This window comes from Oryctolagus cuniculus, chromosome 13 (assembly GCF_051225735.1).
Source record: "Oryctolagus cuniculus isolate XC-2025 breed Fujian yellow rabbit chromosome 13, ASM5122573v1, whole genome shotgun sequence".
Lineage (NCBI taxonomy): Eukaryota > Metazoa > Chordata > Mammalia > Lagomorpha > Leporidae > Oryctolagus > Oryctolagus cuniculus.
The window spans coordinates 22759952-22786922 of NC_142879.1; the positions used below are offsets into that span (position 1 = coordinate 22759952).

A 26971-nucleotide genomic window follows, 5' to 3' on the forward strand; every position below is an offset into this window, starting at 1 on the left:
ATGTCTGAATGTCAGGTGCTTGCGCAAGCCATGTCCCTTCTCTGAGCTTTCATCCTTCACGGATTCATAAGGGAGTTGAACTTGATATATGAGGGTACATGAACAAGTTCATGGAAAAGTGAAAACACAAGTTTATTTTCATGCAAAAATCTTGAAATCCATGCACAGTTTTTTAGAATGCACATTTTCCATGAATTGCTTAAAAGACCCTGTATATGCATGGATTTCAATTTTTTAGCAACAAAATAAATGCATCCTTTATTTTTATTTTCCATGAACCATCTGAAATGCCTTGTGATGGTCTCCTCCAGCAGCGACTTTCTGTAGTTTATATGAACTTCGTGCGTGAGACGAATGAGCGTTGGGTGTGCTGAGGGTGAGGGCAGCAGGAAAGAAAACCCGGGGCAGTTTGCACGGCATGAGCTCAGCAGGGCCAGCAGGTGGAGCCATTGCTGCACCAGGATGTTCAGGCCAAATGTGGGACCGTTTTATTTTCCAAAAAGCAAGGGGGTCTTCAAGGCAAGCTGTCCCCCCATCACGGAACGTTCACCGCACCCCACTCCCAGCACACACAGCCCCCTCCCTCCCAAAGCTCTGTGTGCCAACAGACTCAGGCTAACGCGCTATACACGTTGCCAAGCCTGACGCTGCTTTCTCTCTCCTCCCAGGTTTCCACGAGTGGACATCCGTACCCTGTACCCACTCCTTCTCCCCAACACCCCCATCTGGTCAGACCCTTATACAACCACTCTCATTGCCAGATGTGCAGAGAGATGGCGGCCAAGCAGACCTCCTCTGATTTCCACCCCTCCTCCTCCAACCCTAAAGCGGCCGACCCAGTCCAGGCTCTCTGCCTCTTGATTGGGCCTCCCCTGAGTTACACAAGTTGGAGGAAAGTAAGAGAGAAGTGGGGTGGGGATTGCTCAGGGGAAAGGCAGGAATGGAAAAAATGACTTTCGCTCAGGCCCCATGGGCCTCAGCCACTGGTGACCCACGTGGGAGTGTTCCCCCAACCACCCCCACTTCCCAGGGCCCCGGGGTGGGGGTGGGGGGACATCTGGAAGCTATGGCAGAGGGCAGGGGTTTGCAGATTTTCTTTTGTACTTGACTGCTGTCAATTGCAAGGGTGCAAACCTCTGCCACAGGTCCTCAGCACCCCGCTTGGTGCCCGTGCCCGTGCCCATGCCCGTACCCGTGCAGGCTGAGAGGGGTCAGTCTCTCCAGGGTCCAGCCCCTCCCCACCTCATCACAGCCCAGCCCAGTGGGGTGTCATGGGGAGGCCACTGGGACAGAGCCACAGAACAGGATGGTGGTCCGGGATTGCTTTAATTACAGTATTTACACACACTGATTTTTATTCAGAAAAAAAAAATCCACCCAATCCTCTCATTTCTGGAAAGTTCTATTTCCAGCCGTCATTGAAACCAGGATCCCTGCTCACCCCTCTGGAAAAATGACAGCGACAACATGGAACAGGGCCACCCGCAGAGGAGGCAGTGTGGGAGGGGCCCACTGGGGTGTCCTGGGGCTCTGACCACGCAGGTGCAGGGCAGTGAAGAAGTGTAGGAGGGGAGGAGACGGAAAAGAATCTGCTGGGGGACTGAGGCCACAGCTCAACCCAGGAGTCAGGGAGGGAGGAGGAAGCCGTGGAGGCCAGAGTGGGAGGCTGGGGCCTGGCTTCGGAGCTCAGCGATTCCCCAGAGAAGCCAGGTCCAGAAGCTCGGCTCAAGGACCGGCTCCCAGGGTCCAGTCCACTCAGAACCAGGAGGAAAAGGAGCAAAGGAGAGTGTCTGGGGGCCCCGGCAAGGCCAGGACGGAGCCGTTTGACCCCATTCCCGACTGCAGCCAGAAGACAGGGCAGGCCTCCGAGCACAGATAGGGGGTGCACCAGGGGCCTGCAGGGGCCTGGAGGGCAAGCCCCGAGCTGGTGACTCAGCCCACAGTGTCTTTGGAAGAGGGATACAGGGAGTGGTTTAAGACAACACGTTTTTTGCTGGCTATACTGTGACAAGGGAGCAGCTGCAAAGGGTGGCTCTGATTTCCCTAGAGGAGAGAAAGAAACTATGAGGAAGAAACAGTAAAATTCCAAGCCTCCTGGGAGGCAGTTAATAACCTAGAAAAGTCCCTCCTTTGCCCTGGGGGTTCCTGCAGTGAGGCAGAGGAGGAGGGGAGGAAGAAGGCATCCAAGTGGGAAGCCTCCCCCAGGGCTCCTCTGCCTGTGGACGTGGGCTTCTCCCCATTACACCCTGACCCACACAAGCCAAGGGCCGCTGTGTAGAGGGCAGGGGTGCACCTGCCTCTCCCTGGGTGGAGGGCCCAGGCACAAACCGCCAAGGTGTGCACCCTGGGAAAGGGAAGGCGGCAAGGTGGGGGCCGCCGCCCGCACAGAGGCAGACACCACCCCGCCCCCCACTCTGCCCCCCGGACGCATCACAGTTCGGTGTCAGCCACCACGTGTTGTCTTGCGGAATGGCCGTTTCTGGAGGTGGCCTGGCCGGTGCCGTTCTGAGCCCCTTGCTTCACACCGGCCTTTCCCTGAGCCTCGGGGGAGGCCCCAGGTCCTGAGCTATAGCCCTGGCCTCCACCGTTCTCCGTGGAATAAGGGTCTTCGCCCTAGACAGTGTATAAATAAAGGAGCATTATCTGGTAAGCAGGGGTGCAGGCACCGGGTAGAGGGGGCAGGGGTACGGCTGCATGTGCAGACTCCTTTCCTTCTGAAGAGCGGTCAGGGTTCCAGCTCCTAGGGGAGAGAGGACAGAGAGAGGCACCACTCCGTGCCACCAGAGCTCAGAGACCAAGTCCTACAAGAAAACGGGCAGTCCCGACGGAGGACTAGCCTCCCCAGAGTGGGGGCCAGGTCAAGCCTCACCCTGTCCTCCCTCGCCCAGAACACTCCTAGGGTCAATTTTCCGTCCATCTGCCCCCTTCTCCTCCCCCACTTCCTGGGCCCCGGCCCCAGCACTGACCAGCCGCTCTCCAGTGGGGCTCCAGCTGCGACGGTTCATGAGGAAATAGCCAGTAGTGCCCAGGATGGCCAGGAGGACCCCCGAGGTGACCAGCGCGATCAAGGTCTTCCGGGAGTAGCTCTGGTGGCTTGCCACATCTTGCTCGGTGAAATCCCGGATCCCCAGCTTGTAGAGGAGACACAGAAAAGGCTGCTGTCACTCGTGGAAAGTAGGTTCTAGAAGAGGAGCCCAGCCCACTCGTGACCCCTGTGTGTGACTCCACAGTGGACAGGCCCAAGAGGACAAAGTCCTCAGAGATCTCTGAAACAAGACTCAAGATGGGCATCTCTTAATTATGCCATCCCATAAACTCTCTGGTACAAGCACAGGTGAAGACTTGCAGAGGAGGATGGAGAGGTGGGGGAGATGGGGGTAGAGATGGCAATTACTCCTCTCCTACACCACGGACCCACAGTTCCTCTGAAAGCCATAACTTCAGGGAACTTACCTTTCTCAGGTCGGACTGGTGCTTTTTCATAAACTGGAACATGCTGGAAAGTTCTAGAATTAAAAATAGGGCTTCTAAATCTGGAAGCCAGATAAGCTCATCCTGCTCTACCTCCCCACACTGTTCTAGAAGATGCCGTGATGGCCAGAGTGGTTTATCTCTGGAGGGCCTCTCCCAGCATCAGCCAAGCCCTGCTCCCCCGCACCTGCAGCCTCTGATCTGCACCCAGAGTGTGCGGCCAACACCTGGCTGGTCCCCCAGACAGGTGTGCCCCTTACCTGTTCTGTTGGCCAAGACCAGCAGCAGGCACTGAGCCCTAACCTCAGACTGGGCGAGGAGCAGGGAGCACACCCTGGCCCCAGCCTCCGAGTCAGCCTGCTCCTTCCCACACAGTACTTGGGTCAGTTCCTCCCCTTTGTCCTTCTTAAAGTCCTCCTGGGAAGAGAGAGAGAGAGAAATGGAGAGCAGGAGATGAAATTACGAGTATGCCCTAATTCTCATGAAAGCTACTGCCCGCTTTGCAAGAGGGTCGCTTCTTCCTAAAACTTCAACTGGAAAACAAAAATCAAAACACTGCCATTTGTCTTTTGTATAGTGACACCTGAAAAGCAAAAACCTCAGATGGGGCCCAGCACCGAAACCTATGTCAGAGTCAGAGAATAAACTCGGGAAACATCACCTACGAGCACAGCACGTGTGTCAAGGTCACGTGTGTGGCGGGGAGGAACCAGGAGCACATTTGTGACCCTATGTTCAAAGGGTCCTCGGGGACTTCCTCCCTCTGACATCCACGGGGGTGTCCCAAAGAGCACTGCTGCACTGTAGCGGTGTGCTGTCTTGGTTTTGTCTGCCATCCCCCTTTCCCATCAAAAGCAGGGAACCGAGTTTCAGGGCAGTCCACAGGGCTGTCTCCTGTTGCTGACTGGTCCTCCGCACCAGGGATGCAGACCCAGAAGACAAATGCTCACGGTTCTACAACAAGGGAGTCCCGGGAAAGGCGGTACACTGGGAGCACTGGCTGTGCCCTTGAAAACCCTGTCCCCCACTTCCCCGTATTTATTCCAGCAGCTTCCAATCAAAGCGGCCTCCCCTGCACAGGAAAGGAACCGAAACGAAGGCTTTCTCCCCTGGCCGGATGGCAGGCAGCAGAAGAGGAAATGCCTGAACAGCTCTGACAGTTTTCCTGTTCGGGGAAAACTGCTGGGGCGTGTGACAGGCATGGGACTTGGGCCTCGGTGAGGGAGAAAGCTTCCTGTTTGTGGGCAGGCCCGTGGCAAGGCCAGAGGGTCCTCCCAGTTGGCATGGAGCCTGGGTATTTTCCTACTGCTGTGACCTAAGGCAGGAAAACCTAGGCTCCTTTGCTCCGGCACAAGGCGAGGTCAAGATTGGCCTCGGGCCCCAGCTGGAATTTGAGGGAGTTGAGGGAAAATAACTGGGCTTGGCTGAGGCCAGAAAAGCAGGAGCAGCCAGCCAAGCTGCAGGTCACAGAGACGTGAGGCCAGCAGGAGCCTCCAGCCTCGCCCCTGCTCAAGGGCCAAGGTCACGGAGACAGGGCTGCCTCTGCAGGTGCCCCAGGAGGTCACTCTGCTTCTGCGCTAGTCTGGCTCTTTGAAAGGGCGTTTGCCACCTGGACCCCACCCTGGGTATGATCAGCAGTCTCTCCCCCGAGACCAGTTCTTCCCCCAGAGTGCCATGTTCTCCCTGGCACCAGGCCATGCTGATCATGACTCAGGTATAGGTTTAAGTGCTGCACAGGCCTCTGAGACGGGTGCCATCATTGTCTTTGTTTTGTAGACGAAGCAACAGGGGCACAAGATAAGGAAGCGGCCACAGAGCTGTGGACATGCTAAGGGCCACACGCAGTGCAGCACCGAAGTGCTGTGGACACACAAAGGAGCACAAGGCCGCAGCTGCCTTGGATTTGCAGGAACACCTGGAAGCTGGCCTTGAAGGACATCGAACAGGTGCAGGAGACACTGGTGGGGCTGCTGGTGCATGGCAGCGTGGCCTTGCCACCCTGTTACAAGGAGATGGGACACACTGGCCCTGGCACTCTCTGTCCTTTCAAGACTCAACCTGAATGCCACTTCCTCAGGGAAGCCCTCCCTGTCTTCAGCCACACTGGGCATCACTCCTTGCTCTGCTGTGTACTAAACTCTTTGCAGGTCAGGCGACCAGCTGGAGCATCAGGTTCCCCAGTGGTGACTAAAGGGAGAGGCGAAGAAAGGCGCCCAAGACGGTGTTGGCAATCTAGTGGGTCCTAGGTCACAGACGGCTCTTACTATCATTGTTAATAACAGCAGCACCTTATGCCCTACATCATTGGGAATCCACGTTTCAATCCTATTTTGTCTTACTGTTATTGCCATTTCTCTCTGATCAGACTGGAATGTTTTTCAGTGTATGGGGTAGGGTGGCAGGGGTGGGGTGGGCCTTATATAATTTTGAACTCAGACTGCACTAACGATAGCACCACACCAACAAAAGAACTCAGGAGACTGCTGTTAAACCTCACGTCCCCACTGAGTAGCCCCCACGCAGGGTCCCTCCAGCCCTGGCTTGGTTTCTTGGACTAAGTTCAAGGTAACAGCAGCAGCCTGGCTCCCACCTTGGAATCTAAGAGCACCAGTGAATTGTGTTTGGGCCCAGAGAGGAGCAGGTGGATCCTGAACAAAGCACAATGCTCCTCCGGATGCTAGAAATAAACATCCTCCCCCACGAGAGGCTGCGGGGCGAACACCATGGGCGAGTGGGCAGGAGGAAGCCACAGCCTCACTGTGTAGGGAGAGTCAGCTTCACCAGCCCCTCACCACGTCTGCACACACGTGTTACTTTGCAAAAGCAATAAAAACACCTGGTCTCTCTGCATTGACACCCTCAAACTGTAGACTTCTTAACATGTCAAAGCAGCACAGTGAACACCGGGATGGGGAGGGGTGGCAAGCGGGCACTACTCCCAGCGACCTTTATGCTATTTCTAGGCTCCCTCCTCTCCTCTGCCTCCAATCCCTTTTAAAAATAATGCTATCCACTTTGGTGTGAGCCTCACCATGTAGGTGAAAAACCCTATTTTCCCCTAGGGACTGGAGTAATTAAGGAACGTGTTACAAGTCAAGCAAACAAGTAGACAGCTAACCAAGGCCAAGAAGTTAGACTGTCTCCAGATCTCAGGTTCTTTCCGTAGGCGCGTGGCTGGAAGAAGGCCTTCATCTCTAACTGATGGTTTCTGCATGGAAATTGATCTTCAGTGTCTGGGCAGAGGGCAAGGGCTGTGATCTGTGCTGCCGGCGGCCTGCTTCAGCTGAGAGCAATACAACAGCATCACAGAGTCTACACAAACGCCACATATAAACAGATGTGACCAAAGAAACAAAGCTCTAAAAATCAAATCGGTGGGCAAAGGGCTAAAATAGAATTTCTCTATAGAAGATTCACAAAGGGGCCAGTGTTGTGGTTTAGCGGGTTAAGCTGCTGCCTGCAATGCTGGCAACCCATATGGGCGCTGGTTCAAGTCCTGGCTGCTCCACTTCTGATCCAGCTCCCTGCTCATGCACCTGAAAAGGCAGTGAAAGATGGCCCAGGTGCTTGGGGCCCCTGCACTCAAAGGGGAGACCCGGATGGAGTTCCAGGGTCCTGGCTTTGGCCTAGTCCAGATAAGCCCTGGCCACTGTGGCTATGTGGGAAGTGAATCAGCAGATGAAAGATCTCTCTCTCTCTCTCTCTCACTGTGCCTTTCAAATAAATAAATGATTTTTTTTTTTTAAATAAGGAAACACTGGGGCCGGCGCTGTGGCACAGCAGGTAAAGCCACTGCCTGCAGTGCCGGCATCGCATATGGGCATCGGTTCGGGTCCCAGCTGCTCAACTTCTGATCCAGCTTTCTGCTGTGGCCTGGGAAAGCAGTGGAAGATGGCCCAAGTCCTTGGGCCCCCATATCCATGTGGGAGACCCGGAAGAAGCTCCAGGCTTCGGATCAGCACAGCTCCAGCCGTTGTGGGAGTGAATCAGCGGATGGAAGACCTCTCTCTCTCTCTCTCTCTCTCTCTGCGTCTCCTTTCTCTGTGTAACTCTGACTTTCAAATAAATAAATAAATAAGGAGAGACACAAATTGCCAATAAGCAGAGGAAAATGTGCTCAGATCACTATCATTAGGGACATACAGACAGAAACCACAGAGATACCACCTCATACTCATGAAGGTAGACACTTTAAAAAAAATTCAGAAAATAACAAGTTGACAAGGATGTAGAGAAACTGGAATCCTTGTGCACTGTTGGTGGGAATGTAAATGGTGCAGTCACTATGGAGAACAGTATGATGGTTCCCCCAAAATTCCAACACAGAATTGCCATACGTGACCCAGCACTTCCACTTCTGGACACGCACCCAAGAGATCTGAAATCAGGGTGTCTCGGAGATATCTGTACACTCAATGTTTACAGCAGCATCATCCACAAAAGCCAAGATATGGAAGAAACCCAAGTGTTCATCAACGGATAGTGAGAACAAAAACGAGGGAAAGAAGCATACGTGCAATGGAAGATGATTCCGCCCTGAAAGGAAGGGGAGTCAGACACATGCTGTGACCCGCGTGAACCCTGCTATGGTAGGTGATGTAAGCCAGTCTCAAAAGGACACACGCTGGGATTCCAGTCACAGGAGCAGTCAGGGTAGCCAAATTCATAGAGACGGACAGCCAAATCATGGCTTCAAGGGCCTGAGGAGGTGGGTGGTGGGCAGTTTAACAGGCACAGCTTCCGGTTTAGGAAGACGAAAAGCAGGAGCTTGGTGGCACAGCAGTGCGAACGCACTCAGCATTGCTCACTGTCCACGTACTGACGGTGAGGGTGGTCGATTTTGCTTTATACTTGTTTCACCACAACTAAAAAACATTTGGTTGGATTTCCCTGGGCAAATGGGTGTAGCACAAGAAATGAAAGGAACTGCATATCTTGGAAACGATTTGGGGACTCACAATTAGCATAACTAAATTAACCTGACATGGGAGCAGAGAGGACAAGTCACAAGTAGGGAAGAGGCCTCGTGGCACCACGGTAGCGCGTCTGACTCCAGAACTGCAAATGAGGGTGCAGAGGTGTGACTGGGGCGCTTAAGTAGAACGCAGTGTCGCCTTCCGTTCCCCTGGCTGCTGAGTGCTGGAGGCTGCGATGGAATTGTTTGCAGGATGCACACACGGGAGGCAGACCTAAATAATCCCACAGCGAGAGCCGGTATATTGGTTCTCACCGCGTCCCAGTACAGAACGTGTGTCTGGATGCGTGCTTACTTCTGTTATGGGCACACCCTAGATGCAGGCGTGTACCGACAACACATGATAGCCAAGGAAGTGATGCTAGGAGACACCAGATCCTTCATGCTCCCCAGCAGGTGTGGGAAGGGCCCGAGCCTGCCTCCCTCAGAACCAGCACCTCAAGGCCCTCTGCCACCAAGAGCACGAATGCACCCTAAGGAAAGGCGGGCACGGCTCTCACAGCCTTTGGAGAAGACGGACTGGGAGAGCAGGACCCGAGGGAACGGAAGCAGGGGCAGGACTGCGAGCGGTGGGTGCAAATGACGGAACAGGGATTTCTGGCGGCAGGAAGACTGTCTTAGGGAGTCGTAGGAGGCGCTGCTGCTTGGGGTCTGGGATAGTGGAGCTCTCAGCAAGAAAGGAATCTGCAGCCAAACCACCCTGAACATGCCCGATCTCGTCTGATCCCGGAAGTTGAGCAGGGTCAGGCCTGGTTAGTACTCGAATGGGAGAAAGGGGACGACAGTGGTGACAAGCACGGGGGAAGAAGAGAAGGGCCGGGGCAGTGCAGAAGCCTCTGAGCATGTAATGCGGGGGCCACTGTGCTCTTCCACAAGTGGATTCCGATGCACGCCAGTCTCAGAGGAACAGCAGAGACCTCAACTGGAGCACAAAGCTGGCTACGCAGCAGAAACGAGACCACTGCAGAGTGAGAGGCCCGAGGTCTGCAGCACGTGTCTTGTACCTTGCCCCTAGTTAACGTGAACTTGGAAGAGCAGCACACACACAGAACGCCCTGCAGCTAGCTCTACGTTCTAAAAAGAACATTCTAGAACGTTCTACGTTCTAGAAAGAATTAGCATTTTGGAACAGCCCTGTGTGATACCCAGGAAAATAAATGCTCAGCCAAGATAACAAAAAAAAAAAAAAAAAAAAAGATGGCCATGGCCATTTTTCTTTGGTTACAATTAGCAAGGGACCTGACACTTTTTTCCTAATGAGCAGAGTTGAAAAATCACATGCGAAACACACTGTGCGTTACCAGTACATTGCATGTTCACATCTTGCTATTTTGCAAACTGTATCTAGTTACTGCATTATGCAAACTCCCATCTTCTCAATTTCTGTTGTTTTTAAATATCCTAAGTTACATTGTTCTCTTAGGTGTAATTTTAAAAGATCTGGCACTCGGGGATCCAATGGGATGACTGGAGGAAAGGCATCTGAAGTCGGACTGAACAAGGTACACAGTGAAGGCCTTCCACAGGCTGCAGTCTCTCCAGGGCAGGCAGCAGCCACGTCACGTGTGTCTCCCTCAGTGCATCGCCAGTTTGAGGAAATACTTCCTTCTATAGGTAAATACGGCTCTTCCCTTCAGCCCATCCTTTTGGCACAGTCTTGTTCCTGTCAGGACCTCGGATTTACTGAAACCAAGCAAGGGGGCCTGCTATTGCCACTAAAATCTAACGGCCTGCTGTAAGCATTCTTGCCAGTGCGATCAGACTTGAAGCTGAGACCCACAGCCACTAAAACCGGCAGAGAACGGCAGTAAGGAAGAGGTCGCACGGTCACTTACCTTAAAAAAGAAAAAGAATGAGCTAAGGAGCTCCTGTAATAAACACGCAATCTCAAGAACGTCGCCAAACCCAAGACAGCTGTTGAAAACTCCATCAACTTTCCAATATAGCAGCAACGATCAATTAGCATATATTATGAAAAAAATTTAGGTTACAGCTAACCTTAATAAAGCCAGCAAAGCTATAGAAAAAGACATCTCTTTTTTTGACAGGCAGAATGGACAGTGAGAGAGAGAGACAGAGAGAAAGGTCTTCCTTTTTGCCGTTGGTTCACCCTCCAATGGCCGCCGCGGCCGGCTTCTGCTGTGGCTGGTGTACCGCGCTGATCCGAAGCCAGGAACCAGGTACTTATCCTGGTCTCCCATGCGGGTGCAGGGTCCAAGCACTTGGGCCATCCTCCACTGCACTCCCTGGCCACAGCAGAGAGCTGGCCTGGAAGAGGGGCAACCGGGACAGAATCCGGCGCCCAGACCGGGACTAGAACCTGGTGTGCTGGCACCGCAGGCGGAGGATTAGCCTATTGAGCCGAGGCGCCGGCCAGAAAAAGACATTTTTTTATAAAAGGTGCTAAGAGGTACAAAACCAAGCAATTTTAGAGCAGTTTCAATGAAAATTTGAATTTTTTTTCTTTTGCATCTTGACAGATGTCTTTGAACATTTTCTAGAGAGATGAAGAAAACTATACTTTTTGTAATATAATGAGGAAAGACTTGCCTGGCTAGATATTAAAAGTACAAAGTTTTTAAATTTAAAATAAGCAAAAGTGTGCACAAACTAAAATATATCTGAAGAATATGGCCTGGGACATACATAAAAATCAATCACTGTTAAGGAAAATGTTTACATGGAAAATACAGCATTAGTGCAAATACATTCTATATGGATTAAAGGTTTATCTGCAAATAACAACCAACAAACCAATATTTGAGGTGGCTACTTCATATCTGGAAATGGGAAGGATTGTTTTACACATAAAAGCAAACTTAAATGACAATATCAAGTAGCAACGAAATTTAATTAAAATTGCGTTTGCCTTTTTTGTCCACCAGATGGGGCCTCTTACTCCATAAACTCCAAGCTCACTGTTAGAATGCAGCTTGGCCCCCAGCAAACGGCAGCCCCACACTGCAAGGCTGAAGGATGTTCAGAAGGGGTTGCAGGAGGGGAACAGAGGAAGCAATGGGGTGGGGGTGGGGGTGGGGTTCACTTACACAGCTGGAGGTCTCGTTCAGCTCCAGGCAGATGCCCTGAGTCAATCTCACTTCTCGGATTCCCGAGCATCTGATTTCTCCCTGTATTACAACAAAAACAAAAACCAAAGTAAAGGCACTCATACCATTGTCCAGCATTTTCCCCGACCCCCTTTTGAGTCTGAAGTCTGACAGGCACTCCCTCCAGAGGTTTTAGGGAAAAGGAAATTCAGAATCTATGAGAGGACTAGAGCTTGTTCACACAGGCTGACCGTTCCTAATCTGAAAATCCAAAACTCTAAATTGCTCCATAACAAAAACTTTGAGTCCCTACATGATACCACAAATGGAGAAGCTGACATTATGAGACTTTGCTTCCTGTACAAAGTTAGTAAAAACACTGTACAAAATTCCCTTTGGCTATGTGCGTAAGGTGCATATGCAACATGAATGAATTAGACTCTGGTTCCTTTCCCAAGATATCTCATTATGTATACACAAATATTCCAAAATTTTTTTTTTAAATTCTGAAATCTGAAAACTGGTTGGAAGCATCTTGGATAAGGGACGGTGCCCACCAGTGGGTGTTCTGACCTCCCTCTCCCACCTCCCTCCCTCACCCCTCCAGGCAATCAGAACTTCTTTCCCTCCTCACTAGTCTGGGCTTGCAGGCAAACAGCTATTTGCAATCCTGGTAAACACTGGCTTAGCAAGGGCAGAAAAGGGGGGGGGACTCTTTTCCCAGGAGGCTGTCCCCCCCCCCCCCCCCCGCCCAGTTCAGCACACTTGTAGGAAGGCCATAGGGCACAGAGGTGACAGCCAGCGTGGCTAGGCAGATCCTGGTGACTACTATTTTTCCCCATAGCCCCCAGGTCTCTCCAAATCCCTGTTCTGGCTTGTGTGAAAACAGAAACCAGGCAGGCCCCTCGTGCCTGTCCTTAGCCTCCACGCCCTCATATTTTCTGCCCTTCCTGCCAAAAGCTGTTGAGAACCAGAGGCCCTGGAGCCGAGAAGGGCAGGCTGAGCTCACCATCGCTGTTCTGCCTGGTTCTGACCATTGCTGGTGACCTCCTCGCTGCCTCTAGCCGTGCCCAACCACCAACCTATCGAACAGAGGACATATTATTTGTCCTGAGCACCTTGGGTGAAGCAACACCATTCATTGGAAGATGATTTCCAAATATTCCCAAAGGAGAATGCTGCCCTGGTCAAAGCCATGGCAATAGGTACTAGAAAGAACCACAGAACAGAGGGATCCCTGGAAATCTGCTTCACTCCCTACTCCCTAAAAACGCAGAGCCCAAAGCACAGATCATCCCTTCTTCCCCTCCCCCACCGTCAACGACCCTTACCCAGCATGTTTCCGCCCTGATGCCCACATGACCCAAAATCCCATTGGCTGGGATGAGGAGAGGAGGAGGGGAGGGGAGAGCTCACTTGCAGACAGATGAAGTGAGGGGGGCAGTTTGCCATTTGGGGCCCAACTCACCCACCTTGGCGGTACTTGGAGTAGAAGCAGATGACATATAGAATGTAGTGGGAGATATCTCGGGACTGGTGCTATTGAGTGTGTGATTAGAAATACTTCCAGGTGATGTGCTGGGCTCCAAGGTTGTCTCTGCAGTGGAAAAGTTGGCCAAGGTGGTGGTGGGCACTGTCACGGCTAGGGAGGTCTGTGGCTGTACAGAAGCGTTTGTGGTTCCAGGGCTTGGGGTGGTCCCAGGGGAAGAGGTCAAGTTGACTCTAGTCTCTGAAATAGACCAAAATCACAGGTCTGAGTGTATACATATGCACACATACCCACTCATCCATCTGTCTATCTCAGTTCATGACATAGGCTTGGGATTTGATGCACAACTGGGAGTTTGGGGCGGTAGCCACGATTTCATATCCAAACCCTGACCAAGCTCATTTCCAGTCAGCTAGAAATCATAGCAATAATCTAGAACGCATTAGAGTTTTCCTCAGGATTCTGAAACTGAACCAGATGCTAGTCCACCCTAAACAGACGCCAAAGACCCCTAATATGAACCTGTATCCAGCTTCGTTCATTGAAAAGAGATCAGAGACCTGTGTGGAGCCCTCATCTGATCTTTAAATAGTCATCAAACTGAATTCAGCATGAAAGAAAGTAGGGGTACAGGACGCATTTCTGGTCAGGATCGGCTGCCAAGGCATTAGCCTGAGAAAGTTGCCACTATAGGAAAAATTATCTAGAACCTATTCAAGTTGCTCTAAGCATGATGCTCAAGGCATTAAAGCGAGGGGTGTGGTATGCAAGCATCGTAGATGCTTCACCCGAGTGCTGGTAGCATCGCTCCAGGGCCTGGACAAGCACCCTCCTTACCTGAGATGGTTGTTGTGGTCCCATTGAAGCCCTGAGAGGTAAGGCTGGGGCTGGTGCTTCCAGTGGTACTTGGTGTTTTGGATTCCTGGCTGGATACACTTGTAGTAAGAGCTGAAATTTTTCCCGGGATAGTTGGCTCCGGGGTAATACTAGTCGAGTTGTCTGTATTTGTGAACCCAGAGGCTGTAGGAAAATAAAGAGGCAAACTCAGAACTTAACCTCCCTGGAACGTGCCCCTGGATCAACTTCTCGACGTAAGTAGGATCCACCTGGAACATCCCTGCTGCCCCTGGCAATGTGGCAGCACCAGGAATAGCCTGCTGGGCAGTGGATTCATTTCCAACTACCAGGTGTGTCCTAAGAAAAGAGGGAAGGAAAAGTGTACACACACCCAAGCGTCCACTGCAGAATCAGTTACAGGAGGGAAAAGTTGAATGCAACCAAATGAACAACAGTAGGGCACGGGGTAGCTGCACTTAATATACCATAATCCTCGTGTGATCGTCGACAAAGTCACAACAATTACAGGGAAACTGTAGCAACACAGAACTACAAGGCAACGTTCATGTTTAGTAAAATACTGAAACACAAGATTACACCTGCATAAACACGGCAGTGATCTAAAACGGGAGGGACGGCATTTTCTCTCTATGGGTCACTCTCCATCCAGTATGTGAACTCTCGAATGGTAACTAGACTCGCACCACGTCCATGCAATCCCCTTCGAACTCCTCCATCCACTCCCAGCTCCTCTCTTCTCTCCCCTCGTGGCCTCCCAACCCACTCCCCTTTCCTTCTGTTGGAGAACAAAGCTGCAGCAGGCAACCCCCAGATTTCCTTTCAGAAGCTCTGAGCTGGGAATCCAGCTGACGGACCAGAGAACACAGCCCTGGCTTCTCACCGTAGCTCTGCCAACAACTAACTAGGATTTCACGTATGTGTCTGTCTGTCTGTCTTAGACCACCTCTCAAGTGAGGATCTTTTCTGTCTACCTTACATGGGTTATTGGGAGAATCAACGTGATAACAAACACTAAATTACTATGGTATAATGCTCCTGGACCTAGCTCTTTGGGCGTGTTCTTGTCCCCTTCTTCTAAACATTCTGGGGCGCTCAGTGAGCATTCTTAGACTCAGTAGGGAGAAGCTTGGGCCTGCAACCTGACCCCCAGAGGGCCCACACCCTGCCCTACTACCTTCAGGACAACCCACCACATACCCTCTCTACCAGATCATATACAGGGGGCTGAAAGTTCTAGAACTTCTTGCCCAAAAGGCTCTTTGCTGACAGCCAGGATCTGTGTGGGCCTTGTGAACCAGTCCACCCTCCTGCGGGTGAACTGCAGCAGCAGTGGCGGTCACGAGGAGTGAGAGCTGAAGTCTATGGCGGCGGGGGAGGGGCATCCCAAGCCTGCACACAAGATCCGCAGAGCGGGGGCCACAGCACAGGCCGGGAGAAGGGACCAGGGGCCGTCTCCTCCTGCTCAGCCACACTGCGGCACTGAATGCCAGGGGTGACTGAAACCCAGCCTTCCTGATGGCCAGCAGGTGAGAGGACAGGGGCCACGTCGTTTCTGATTTATAACTTTGAAGACCTGAGATGCAGAGTGTGCGTGAGCTTCTGCGGCACTCTGGCCTTGGGCCCTGTAAATGCTTTGGATGGACCTGGCACCTGAGTTTGCGCCAGAGCCTCCCCAGCCATCCTGGAGCTCCTCCCCCAGGGTTCCTGATTGAGATGGGGTGTTGTGGGTGTGTCTTTTAAGGTAGAAGGACACCTCTTATTTCCCTAAGCATTAAAAAGGCAGCCAGACGTCTAGCTTCAAGGCAAGTAACCTGAGGCCAAGGAGGCTTGCCATAAACAGGACAAGGGCCTCAGTCTCCCACTTCCGCCTCCCTGCCCAGCCATCTGCAGTTAGATGGATATAGTGATGGTACCTGCAGCAGGAGAACAGGAAAAAACACTAATATGATCTGTATCTTACAGATGAAGAATCCGGACCACCAAGGCGGTGGCCACGAGGGAAGACCATGGCTCACGTGGGCAAAGGGTGCGGGGATGCAGAGGTGTGGCTCATTCTGGAGTAGATGCAGTGAGGGTGCCGGAAGGGGTCTAAACTGCCAAGAATGTGGGTGCATCTGTGGAGAGAACAGGACGGGTTCCTGTCTGGCACAGATGGGAGGTGGGTTGATCAAAGTAAAACAGGTATGGAAGCCCGGCCAGGCTTCTTCCCCCTTTAGCTAGGACCCCTTGCCCAATCGCACGCTAAAGCGTGAATTCAGTACAGGGAGTAGGTGGCAGTAATACTCAGACAGTGAACGGATACATCACCCCCTGGAGGCGCCACTCCAGACACTCCTGGAATCCCCACTTTGACACCCCTCTTCCTGCCCACCTCCTCCCTCCTCTCCCCTACACAACAGTTCCTGGGAATCCCATCTGGTCCGTCCTGGCCCAGCCCTCTTCTCTCTCCAAAGGAAGCAGGGCCTGGCTGCGGTGATGTCATGCTTCTGAACTCCGCCCCCGAGGGGCCTCCTTCGCCCAGACAAACACTCTTGAACTCTTCCAGATGGGAGGAGAGACCTGCTGCTCGTCCTGAGCACGAGGTGCCTGCTCCAGCAGAGTGAAGCAATTCTGAGCCCCCGGGACCGGCTCCCAGCTGAAAGCAGCCTCCTCCCACCACGCCTGCGCCAAGCCCCGAGGACCAGGGTGGTGGGATCTGTCTGCAGGTTCACAATGCCGAGCACGGGGTAGGCAGAGAAACCTGTGAGACATTAGAGAAACAAGGCAGAGAGGGAGGCCTGAAGGGCAAAGCTGGGCCCTCGGATGAGCTGAATGACAGCCAGGGGACGCCTTGGCCAGGCGTCTGCGAGCCAGCCCCTGGGACAGCGCTGGGGCCACCAGCAAGTGAGCCTCCTGGTTTCACGGTCTCTCGGGCTCCGCTGGTACTTGTTAGAACGACATTATAAGAGTCGAGACTGATTAAGGATCTTTTGATGCTATTTTCCCAGCCACACCCCTGACTTGCTCTATGTGTGTTTGTAACCCCTAACTTTGGGGGAACAGCATCAGCTCACCAGCCAGTGTGGGCCTCAGATCCCAGGAGGCAATGATGGCACCTGCACCCCGCTCCATTCTAGACAGGGAGAGCAGCCCTGTGCAGAACCCAGCAGGGCACTCAGACGATGCAAAGTTGCGTGAAAGGTTGTGTTCTTCTCGGTCCATCCTCATTACCTGATTTCCTTAGGACACTATTAGACTCATCACCCTATTCGATCTCAATCCATGAATATGGAGAAAGGAGAGGAGGATTCTAAGAAGCCCAGCAGAGCTGGCTCTCCACACCTGCAGGTTCTGTGTCATGGTTTCAACCAACCCAGATGGAAAATACCTGGGGAAAAGTCGCATCTGTGCTGGACTTGGTTTCTTGTCACTATTCCTTAAGCAATACAATTAGCAACTATTTACATGGCAGTTACACTGTCTTGGGTGCTACAGGTCTTCTAGAGATGATTTAAAGTACCCATAGATGGCAGGATGTGTGTAGATCCCATGCAAACACTACAGTGTTTCACAGAAGGGATTTGAGCACCCAGGGAGTTTGGCATCCACAAGGAGTCCGGGGACCAATCCTCCAGGGATGCCAAGGGACAACTGTAGGTGTCACAAAATGCATGTAGCAAAAGTCACCATGGAACTCACAGGGACCTGGTCAGAGACAATTATCCTCGTGTTACCCACAATTCTAATGAGTTTGCTGATCTCATACCCAAACCAAAGCTGAACATTAGGAAGGGACTATTAGAAGCAAATAACAAGGAAAAACAGCACGTAAAAGTTGAGGAACAGAAATAAATGAAAACCAGACGCAGGTAGCACAGCCCACGTGGTCTGGAAGCGCTCATGGTGGGAGCGAGTAGATACAGCAGCTCAGTAAGCGTCAGTGACGTCACTGAGTCTCCGCACAGCCACATCATTTTCACAAGCATCTGAGGCACGGAGGGTAAACTCAATTTTCTTTACTGGAAGGGAGCAGAGGCATATGCAATACCTTCTGAAAATATTCCTCCTACAATTAGCAAATTCAAGACTGTTTTGTCTTTAAAGCGGCTTTGGGATCCTCTGAGGTCCACCCGTGAGGTAAATGACCAAATTCCTGCACTGGGACTTCCTGTGCGTGGTCTTGCCTTTCATGGACTTCTCCCAAGTGTTAGTCTTTTATCGGTGCTGCTTCCTCCCCGCCTCCCCTTCCTGGCCCGTCCTTTCCCCCCAAGAGGGGGACCTTGGGTGTCTTAGCCCAAGAAGTCACAGCACGGGCAGGAGCGCACCCTGAGGAGACACTGCAAGCCAGAGAGAACACTGCAGGCGGACGACCCCAGCACTGCTCCGCCCTGTTCCAGCTGCACGGGCTTAGGAAGCTACTCTAATGCTTCAACCTTTCCTGTCAAAAGGGGATCAAAGCGCCCTACTCCCGGATGTTTGGAGGGACAGAGCAGCTAAGGAGTGGGAAGCAGTTGGCCTGTGTGGTACAAGCCCAAGAACCAGTGGCTATCTTTACCTCGGGGGCCCCTTCCTCCTGCCTCTCCCAGAGCCTGAGACGCTTATCTGTGTCACCCATCTGGCCCCAAATCACAAAGGCTGCTTCCTCAGGATAGGTCTAACGGTCACCCCAGTTGGATGACACAGGTCTTGGTGCGGAACCACTGTCATAGCCGGGTACTCACGGCGCTTAGTTCAGGATGAGCAGGAGAACTGAAGGGTGGCCCGGGCAGGGCATGCACACACCAACACCCCTGTGCACCGCGGGCTGCTTCTGAGTCTGTTTGAAGAGGGCATTTGCTAGGCTGAGGATGCTCCTGCAGGATACAGAGAGCTGTAGCAGCCCCGTCCCACTGCTGCCCGCCCAGTGTCATTTCATCTGGATGGGGGTTGTCAAGCCATGGCCCTCTGTATGGCCGGTGAGCCAGGCACGGCTTTTACATTTTTTTCACACGTGTCCTCAGCAAGGCGGGCATTTGGCCCAACCCTTAAAACACCACCCGGGACTCCTGCACCCATATCAGAGTGTCGGGGTTCAAGTCCAACCTCCACTCCTCTTCCCAGCTTCCTCCTAATGTGCGCCCCGGGAGGCAGCAGGTGACGGCTCCAGTGGTTGGTCCTTGCCACCTGCGCGGAGGACCTAGATCAAATCCCGGGCTCCTGGCTTCAGCTTGGCCGAGTCCCAGCTGTTGCAGTCATTTGGGGACTAAACCAGAGGATGAAAGATCTCTGTCTGCAAGTATCTGTTTCTCTCTGTATCTCTCTGCCCTTCAAATAAAATGAAAAAGTAAATAAAAAATTTTTATAAGTGTCCTAAGAAAAAAATAAAAGAGAATTTGCAGCCGAAAACAATTATGACCCCCATAGCCTAATGCTTAAGCATTCAGGCCTTTACAGAAAACGTTCGCTAACCCTTGATCTGGAGGAAAAGGTGAGGAGGGAGCACGGACCACTTCCTTCAAGGCTCCTCCACCTGTGTAAGCATTCTGACTTTCCTTAAGAACTGGGGCTCAGCCGCTCTTACTCAGTTCCGTAGAGAGGAGGACTAAGAGCGGTGTCCTCCCCCGATCTGACGCTGGTGTCATTGTAATGTCAGCAGCCCCAAGGAGTTTGTAATCTGGTGGGGCTGGATGGAAAGGTGTTCAGGGGTGGCAGTGCAGAAGCGAATTAAATCTGTGCCAGTCCAAAGAGCAGAACAGAGAAGCAGTGATTAGAAGTTACAGAAGGCTAATCTCACTGCAACACAAAGAGAAAACCAAAGGGCGCAGTTACTTTTAAAAACGGCATGAGCTAGGAACCCCATGCTTCCTGTAAGCTCACAAGGAACATCCTTGCAGGGGCCCCTGCCAAGCCTGGGGCTCCCTGAGTTCCAACAAAGGATGGGCCCCAGGCTGAGGTGAGACAGGAGCACTCCCAGGAACCTGAGCTTTCCCCTTTATCTTTAAATAGCTTGTCTTGACCTCACCCACTCTCCCAGGAGCCCCGAGACCCTGAGACTTCCCAGGGCACAGGGTGGGCCCCTGTGTGCCAGTGGCCTCATTCTCTTCGTGAGTTCATTCCTTTAGCTTCCCTCAAAAACCCACCACCCCGAGCCTAGTGTGTGTAGCTAATTTATACTAAAGGTTTGAGAACACAGGGTAAGATCAGAGGCAGTGGCCTAACCTTGGAGGAGCAGCCATGACTGTACTGCTGAGCCCTGTTGCAAAGACATTTGTCCCTTGGAACCTCCCACCTCCTGCCCACCCCTCCCCTATCCCCCACCCCCACCCACCCACCGGGGCTCTGCCTTCTGCCCTAAGGCTCAGCAAATCAGTCCCTGGGGCTGCCCTTGCACACCCAGGGTTAGTCCAGGGGTCGAGGCTCTCTCCCTAAAGGTCCCGGATGGCAGTTCCTTAAACAGTGGGACCAGCTGCCCAGAGATGCCACTCCCCTAAGACTGATCAGCTTTCAGTTAACTTTTTTCAGGACCAGGAAGGTGCAGACTTCCCAGTGAAGCCAAAAGGCCTCCTCTCTGCCTGGGCGGGGAGGTGAGTCCTGCCTGGAGGGCTCCCGGTGGAGGTGCTGGGATGTGCACCCAACAGGCACCCCTGTTCATCACGTCTCTACGCTCCCCAGGGCATCCTCTCCTCTCTCTCCCTCTCTCTCCTTCTCTCTCCTTCTCTCTCCTTTGCACAAAGTTGGGGACCTTGGGACCAAGAATTGTAGATGATGTGTTTTCATTTCTCAGCCGAGGAGGGAAGAGAATGTTCTCATCAGAGAAGTCAAAGCCCAGAAAAATAAGGATTATTCTGTCCTGGCGACAGCCCGCTTTTTCTTTCAAAGGGTGGAGTTTGGTTCCTTTTCCACGCCTTTGCGTTTGCAGCTCTCCACGCTGTGAGCCGTTTACTGAGATCAACCAAAGTCAAGGAGAGAGGGAGGCCCATGTGTGCAGAGGCTGGAGCCGAGAGCGGCCGGCCCGCCAGGAAGCCCAGACCCTTCAGCCAGGGGTCTAAAGGAAATCGGTCCCAGAGCCTAAGGAGCGGACTTTGTTCCTCCTTTCTGCTTGTTTTTGCAGGACTCTGCCCCTGAGTTTATCTGCTGCAGTTTGGCACTTCTAGCCCGGAGCTTTGGAGACAAAGCGAAGGAAGGAGGTGAGGACAGGCTCACGGCAGGCCTGGGGGTGGAGCCACAGGGACAAGGGAAAGAGGCCCCAGGCCCCACTGCTGTTTGCAGAGACTGTGCCAGCTGGGTTGGCCCTACAAGGGGGGAGCACTGGGGGCCGACCACTGAATTAGTCAGAGGTCCCCAAGGCTGCTCCTCCTCGGTCGCCATGTGGCTGAAATTCAAAGGGTGGAGTCCTCTCCCCTCTGGAAAATATCTGATAAAATTCTTTTCCCTTTTCTTTTTCCCCTCTTAAGAGTAGCCCCAGACAGGATATGGGTGTGGGGTCAGCAGGCTCGAAGGACCCAAAGGAAGAAGAGGAATGTGACTGAGCAGGACTGGGGCTTATTGTTAGGGGCAGGGGAGGGACAGGCCTGGGGCAGGGGGTGGAGGAAGCACACCCGTGTGGCAGCTGCTGTTGACCCCCGGCTTCCGTCCTGACTCCAGACTGTGATGTGCCCCAACCCCAACAAGGACAGCCCACTCTGCTGTGCTAACGTCCATGACAACTTCTCACATGGACAGAAAAACGTTTTCCCAAGATGCACTCTTCGTCAAAGTAAGCGACAAGACAAGCACAGGACCCGCCCTACTCATTGCACAGTGAGAACAACACCAAATTGTTTGTAACGGCCCATGGATAGCATGTCAATGTATAGTCATCTCCTCTCATCCCACAGTGTATCCCAGGGCAGAAAAATGATTCCTCAGTACTAACAAACACAGCGACACAGAAAGCCTAGAAAGGTCTTATGGAAGGGATGGAGCTCCAACAGGCCCAAGCGGTCCAACAAGGCTGGGGAGAGCTGGGGAGAGGGACAGGGACCCATGCTCTCCACCCCACCCCCCCCCCAATCGGAGAATTGCAGCCAGGACTATACTAAGGAGCCAGTTACAAAGAGTTACAAAGGCATTCCTCCCCGTGACCTCCTCTCCACCCCTCCCCCCAGTCCCCAACACAAGGCTCAGCGAGTCAGTCCCTGGGGCTACCCTCGCACACCCAGAGACTGTCCAGGGTTCTAGGCTCTCTAGAACCGGCATTTCCCAGCCTATCTGCCCCAGGTTTCCTGCGGGTTGCTCTCTGCACCTCTGCAGGCCAAGGTGAGCAGACCAGAAACACGGGGTGGAGGCCTTGCTCGGCCCAGCACTGGTCATCACAGTTGTGCAACAGTGGAGAGCAAGGCATCTGATCAGAATTACAGCCCCTAGCCCACTCGCCCCTGTGGTGAGGGCAAGGTGAACACCCATTGGAGAATTTCACAACCTCAACAACAGCTTTTCTGTTGCCCTACAGGCATATCCAGAGCTGCTGAACAGGTCAACCAAGAACGAAACGGCTTCCTCCAGCGTGCAGCCAGCTCTCTGCGACTCGGGGGAACCAAGGGAGTCTGCGGAGAAGACAGGAGACAAAGAGGCCCGGTGGGCTGGCCATGGTGGGTGGCCTTTAGGATGTAGCAGACTCTGAGCGGGAACCAGGAGCAAACCCCTGAGCACCAGGGAAGGCGATGTCTAAGTGCAGTGAGATGAGATGGAGGTCGCTGCCCCAGCGAGGCGTACATGGCGATGTCCATTTTTTCTCTTTCTGCCTAAGCGGGAGCAGGAGAGTTGAGGTAAGGTGCAGTGGGCAGGGTCCAGGCCTGTCCACCCGAGCGCCAGAACGTGGAGGGGGCAGGGGCAGGGCGCTCCGAACGCAGCAAGTGTGGGTTTGTGATGAGCGAAGGAAGGCGGGTGCAGGACCTCCACTCAGTGCGCCCCAGGCCGTGTCTGGAAGGGGAATTCTCGCCCAGCTTCCCACTCTCCAACCTGAGGATGTTTTGTTTCCATGGACTGTTCTCATTCCAAACGCCCCTGCTCACCTCCCGGGCGTTTCTCCCGGGCGTGGGATCCAGAGCCTCCTCGCCCGCCCCTACTTGGCTTCCCTCGCTTTCCTTACTGCCCACGTCTGTCCGCAGGGCGGTGGGCGCCGGCGCCCTTGCCCGCACGTCGCTCGGGCCGCTGCTTTCTGAACCAACCACAGCCGCAAAACTCTCCTGCTCCTCTCTCCGGGACCTCCCGGCTCTGGCTCCAGCTGTGCGCTCCGCACCTCTGGCACCGCGAAGAGACACGGGCATCCCCAAAGCGCTTTCTGTCGCTCCCTAGGCGGAGAGCTGCGGTGGCCGACTCCCACCTGGGCGCCTTCGCGCTCCCGGCGCGGGGCCTTCCCGGCCCTCCCGCCCCCGCCGACTTCCAGGTGAGGCGCTGCTCCCGCAGGGGACCGCCGCGGGCGGCAGCGAGCGGGGGCGGCCCAGGGGTCCCTTCGCTCCCTCCGCCCGAGCGTCGACCCCGCACCCCGCGCCCTCCTCGCTCGGCGCCGCGCAGCCGGGCGGGCCGCGGCTACTCACGCAGCAGACTCAGCAGGCAGAGCGCGGTCCAGCCCCCCGGCATCCCGGGCCCCGCGCGCGCGCCCTTGCGGACCAGCATCCTTCCCGCGCCGCTCGCGAAGAGGTGCAGAGTGGAAGACGCGGCTCGGCCGGCGGCCCGGACGCGCTCCTCCCGCCCCCTCGGCCCGGGAGGGGGTGGGGGATTCGCGCCTCTCTCCCCTCCTCCCTCGTTAGTCTTGGCCCGGCCGGCCCCTCGCCTTGAGTTTCCCAAAGGCGGAGGACGCTGGGAGGGAGGCTGGAGTTGCCGCCGCCCGTCGAGGCCAAAAGAGGTGGAGGTTTGCATGGCCCCAGCTTTCTGCGGAGGCCCGGGTCCTACCTCTCTGTGCGCCACTTCCACTCAACTTTTAACCCCTTGGTGTCAGCCCTGCCGGTGGGCACGGCATGGGGCGACTGTCCACGGAGGGTTTTTCCTTTCCTCGAGTTTTTGTTTCTTTTTATTTGAGGTTTTAGCTGATAACCCGGCAGAGGAACCCACTGCGAGGACCGAGCTGACAAGCGTGAGCACTGTCTTCAGCACTGGGTCAAAGCTACACCTGACGGCTCCGACACCCGCACTCAGGGTCATGGTGGACGTGGTGCGGCCTGCGAGGCATAGCGCCTGCGCGGGACCCACAAAGGACCAACATGGTCGAGTGTGGCGTCCAGTGTGTCCTTGTGCACTTTGCCTGGCACTGTTTTCCAGGACCTGTGTGAGTTGCAGGGAGCTTTTCCTGCACAAGTTGGAGATCGGATAGTCACCATCCTGGGACAAAGGACTGCCCCAGGCCTGGTTTGCCTTCTTCCCTGTCATTCTCTCTCCAACCCTCCATTTAAGCCTCTAGGGGCTTCACCTTGCTCTCCCATCAAATAAACCATTTCCTGCGACCCCACCCTCCACAACCTGATACATCCGCAAATGCCTGTGTTTCCCCAGCCTTGCCTGAGGTTGGTGAACCCCACTGCACTGTGGACTCTGAGCTGGGCAGCCAGGCTCAGCACAGACTGGGAGCTGCAAACTACAGGAGAGGAGAGCCAGGCCAGGCAGTCGATGGCAGAGGATTCGAGAAGATGCTTTGAGAGGCTGGCTGGAAATACAGGGCTGTGCGCACTGAGTCCGGTCTCTTCCAGGAGTCTGGGCCGCACAAGTCTGGGGGCGGGGGTGGGGAGGTGTGTGGAGGGAATGATGAGCAGACCAGCACCCTGGGGTCCTTTCTGATTTACGCCCTGCAGATCCCGGCATTAGGAAAGTCGGTTTCTCTTTCTGATCTATCTCAGACCTATGTCAATTTGAGTTGCACAGAGAAGGGAATCCGAGTCTAAAACCAAAACCAAATTCTCCCTATGGTGACCCTGTTGCCAAAGGATCCTTTAGACAGGGAACGAAGCGTTTCATGGCACGATAAAAGCAAAGGCTTAATGCGCAACTTTGATTGAACATAATGGCATAGTATGGATTTGTTTCAAAGTGCAAATGACAATTCAGATCTGACCACATGCAATCTCAGGGGCCTGTAGCTGGGGACAGAAAGGGCTACAATGCGCATTTTTCAGTCAGCTGTTGGGCCTCGGGACTCTTGATACACAGGGAAAAGGAGTCAGCTTCAACGCCACCATACCCTCCATTCACCTGAACTCCTTCAGGCCCAAGCACCGGGCCTGCTTCAGCCACCGTATGTGAAATTGTGCATGAAATACGGGGTCGTCATCCTGGCTGTGATATGCAAACCAAGTTGGCCCACTTAGTTCTTACTTTGTTTCCAGAAATTTCTTCTGGCTGCTTTGAATGCCGTTTTTCTCCTATAGGTAGTCAATGGGAAACAGAGGCAAGGCCGTGTCTCCAGTATCTGAACTTCTTAGCTAGCTTTGGGAGCACAGAGAGAGAATGAAGGATGCCATGGAAGGGAGTTGTTTTTTTTTTTTTTTAAGAATTTATTTATTTATTTGATAGGTAAAGTTACAGAGGGGCACAGGCAGAGAGAGAGAGAGAACTTCCATCCACTGGTTCACTCCCCAGACAGCCGCAGCTTCCAGCGCTGGGTTGATTCCGAAACCAGGAACCAGGAGCTTCCTCTGGGTCTCCCACGTGGGTGCAGGGGCCTTAGCCCTTGGGCCATCTTATACTGCTTTCCCAGGCCACAGCAGAGAGCTGGATCGGAAGTGGAGCAGTTGGGACCAGAGCCCATATGAGTCGCCGGCACTGCAGGCTGCGGCTTTACCCACTACACCACAGCGCCGGCTCCTGTGCTGTGGCAGATCGAGTATCTATGAGAAGCTGGCTGACATAATGGCTTGAGAGTGCATTGTGAGGATAGGGACAAGTCTGAGGAGAAATGGAGTTAAAAGCAAGGTCTATTTTGGTACAACAATTTGAAATCCACACAGCCGGGACTCGAACCTGTGCCTGTTGGGAGGCCGGCACTGCAGGTGACAGCATTTACCCACTATGCCACAGCGCCAGTGCCCAGAGGGGAGTTTTACGCAGCATGGTCCACACAGAGTCAGAATCAAGGATGAGGGCCAATAATCTGCTTTTGTAACGAGTACTCTTCATGATTCTTGCACAGGCTGGTGTTCAAGAAGACCTGGTAACCAAGGGAAGACATGCTAGGTTGAAGGGGTGCTTTGGGGAGGGAACATAGGAGGCGGGGTGCGGGAGACCAGAGTGGAGTCTTCTCTCAACTGTGAATCTGTGGATGGCACCAAAACCACGAAGCTAGATGACTGACAACTATGTATTTCCCAGGAGTGCTGATTCGTCACTCCAAACACACACATCCTTATCCCAGACCCCCACAAATACAGGTTCTGGCCACTGGACACAAGTACACCCAGGGACCCCAGCGTTATGTGTTCTCAGAAGCCAGATAGAGTTGAGCTATGTTGTCTCTTCAAAGGTCTAGCCTGGGCTGCCCCTCCATATCCCTGCTCCCTTGCCATGTCACATGAGCTATTGTTGTAGGATGCTGGCTACACCACATAGAGGCCAGGGTGCACCAGAAACACATGGCTGGGCCCTTTATATATCTTTGTGGGTCGTGATCATTACTACTATTTAATGTCCTTTACCCCACTCCACACCAACACACACACACACACACACACACACCTCACCCTCTATTAATATAATTCCTTCAATGTGAAAAAATTAGGTAAAGGCCTCAGTCCATTTTCTTTTGCTATAACAAGATACCTGAGACTGGGTGATTAATGAAAAAACACAAGTTCATGTGCCTCATGATTCTGGAGGCTGGCACTTCCTAGAACATGGTTTCAGGAGCTCCTGGGCATCTGGCGAGGGCCCTCTTGCTGCATCACGACCTGGCGAGACAGAGCAAGCAGCCAGGGATGGTCGATTTTATAACAAAGCACTCCCTCACAACCCATAAGCCTTCAGCCCATGAATGGATTAGCCATGGCCAGGGGCAGACTCTAGCGGTCATCCAATCCGTTTCCCAGGTTCCACCATCAAATATCATTCACATAGGAACTTGGGGATTACGTTTTCAACACGTGAAATTTAGAGGATGCGTTCAAACCATTGTGGTAAGAATTTTAATAATTCTGAGTTCAATATTAT

At 53.3% G+C, this 26971-nt stretch overlaps 1 protein-coding gene and 1 long non-coding RNA gene across 3 annotated transcripts; one reads left to right on the forward strand and one right to left on the reverse strand.

Annotated features, from left to right (window-relative positions):
* Positions 1-1307: 1307 nt before the first annotated feature.
* Positions 1308-23702, reverse strand: CD34 (CD34 molecule). 2 transcript variants are annotated; one of them, XM_008268471.5, is made up of 8 exons: positions 23377-23702; positions 13820-14002; positions 12966-13222; positions 11494-11574; positions 3732-3888; positions 3454-3506; positions 2967-3131; positions 1308-2613 (listed from the first exon to the last, which is right to left on the reverse strand). In XM_008268471.5, exons 1-8 carry the CDS (start codon positions 23696-23698, stop codon positions 2431-2433), a joined length of 1401 nt encoding a protein of 466 aa, XP_008266693.3. In that variant the 5' UTR covers positions 23699-23702; the 3' UTR covers positions 1308-2430. The 2 variants fall into 2 exon arrangements, with proteins under 2 accessions (XP_008266693.3, XP_008266694.3); XM_008268472.5 differs by having other exon boundaries at positions 1308-2740; positions 23377-23682.
* LOC138844938 (uncharacterized) lies at positions 22908-24294 on the forward strand. The gene is made up of 2 exons (XR_011381416.2): positions 22908-23225; positions 23859-24294. It is a non-coding gene; the product is annotated as an uncharacterized LOC138844938 (long non-coding RNA).
* The last annotated feature ends 2677 nt before the right edge of the window (positions 24295-26971 follow it).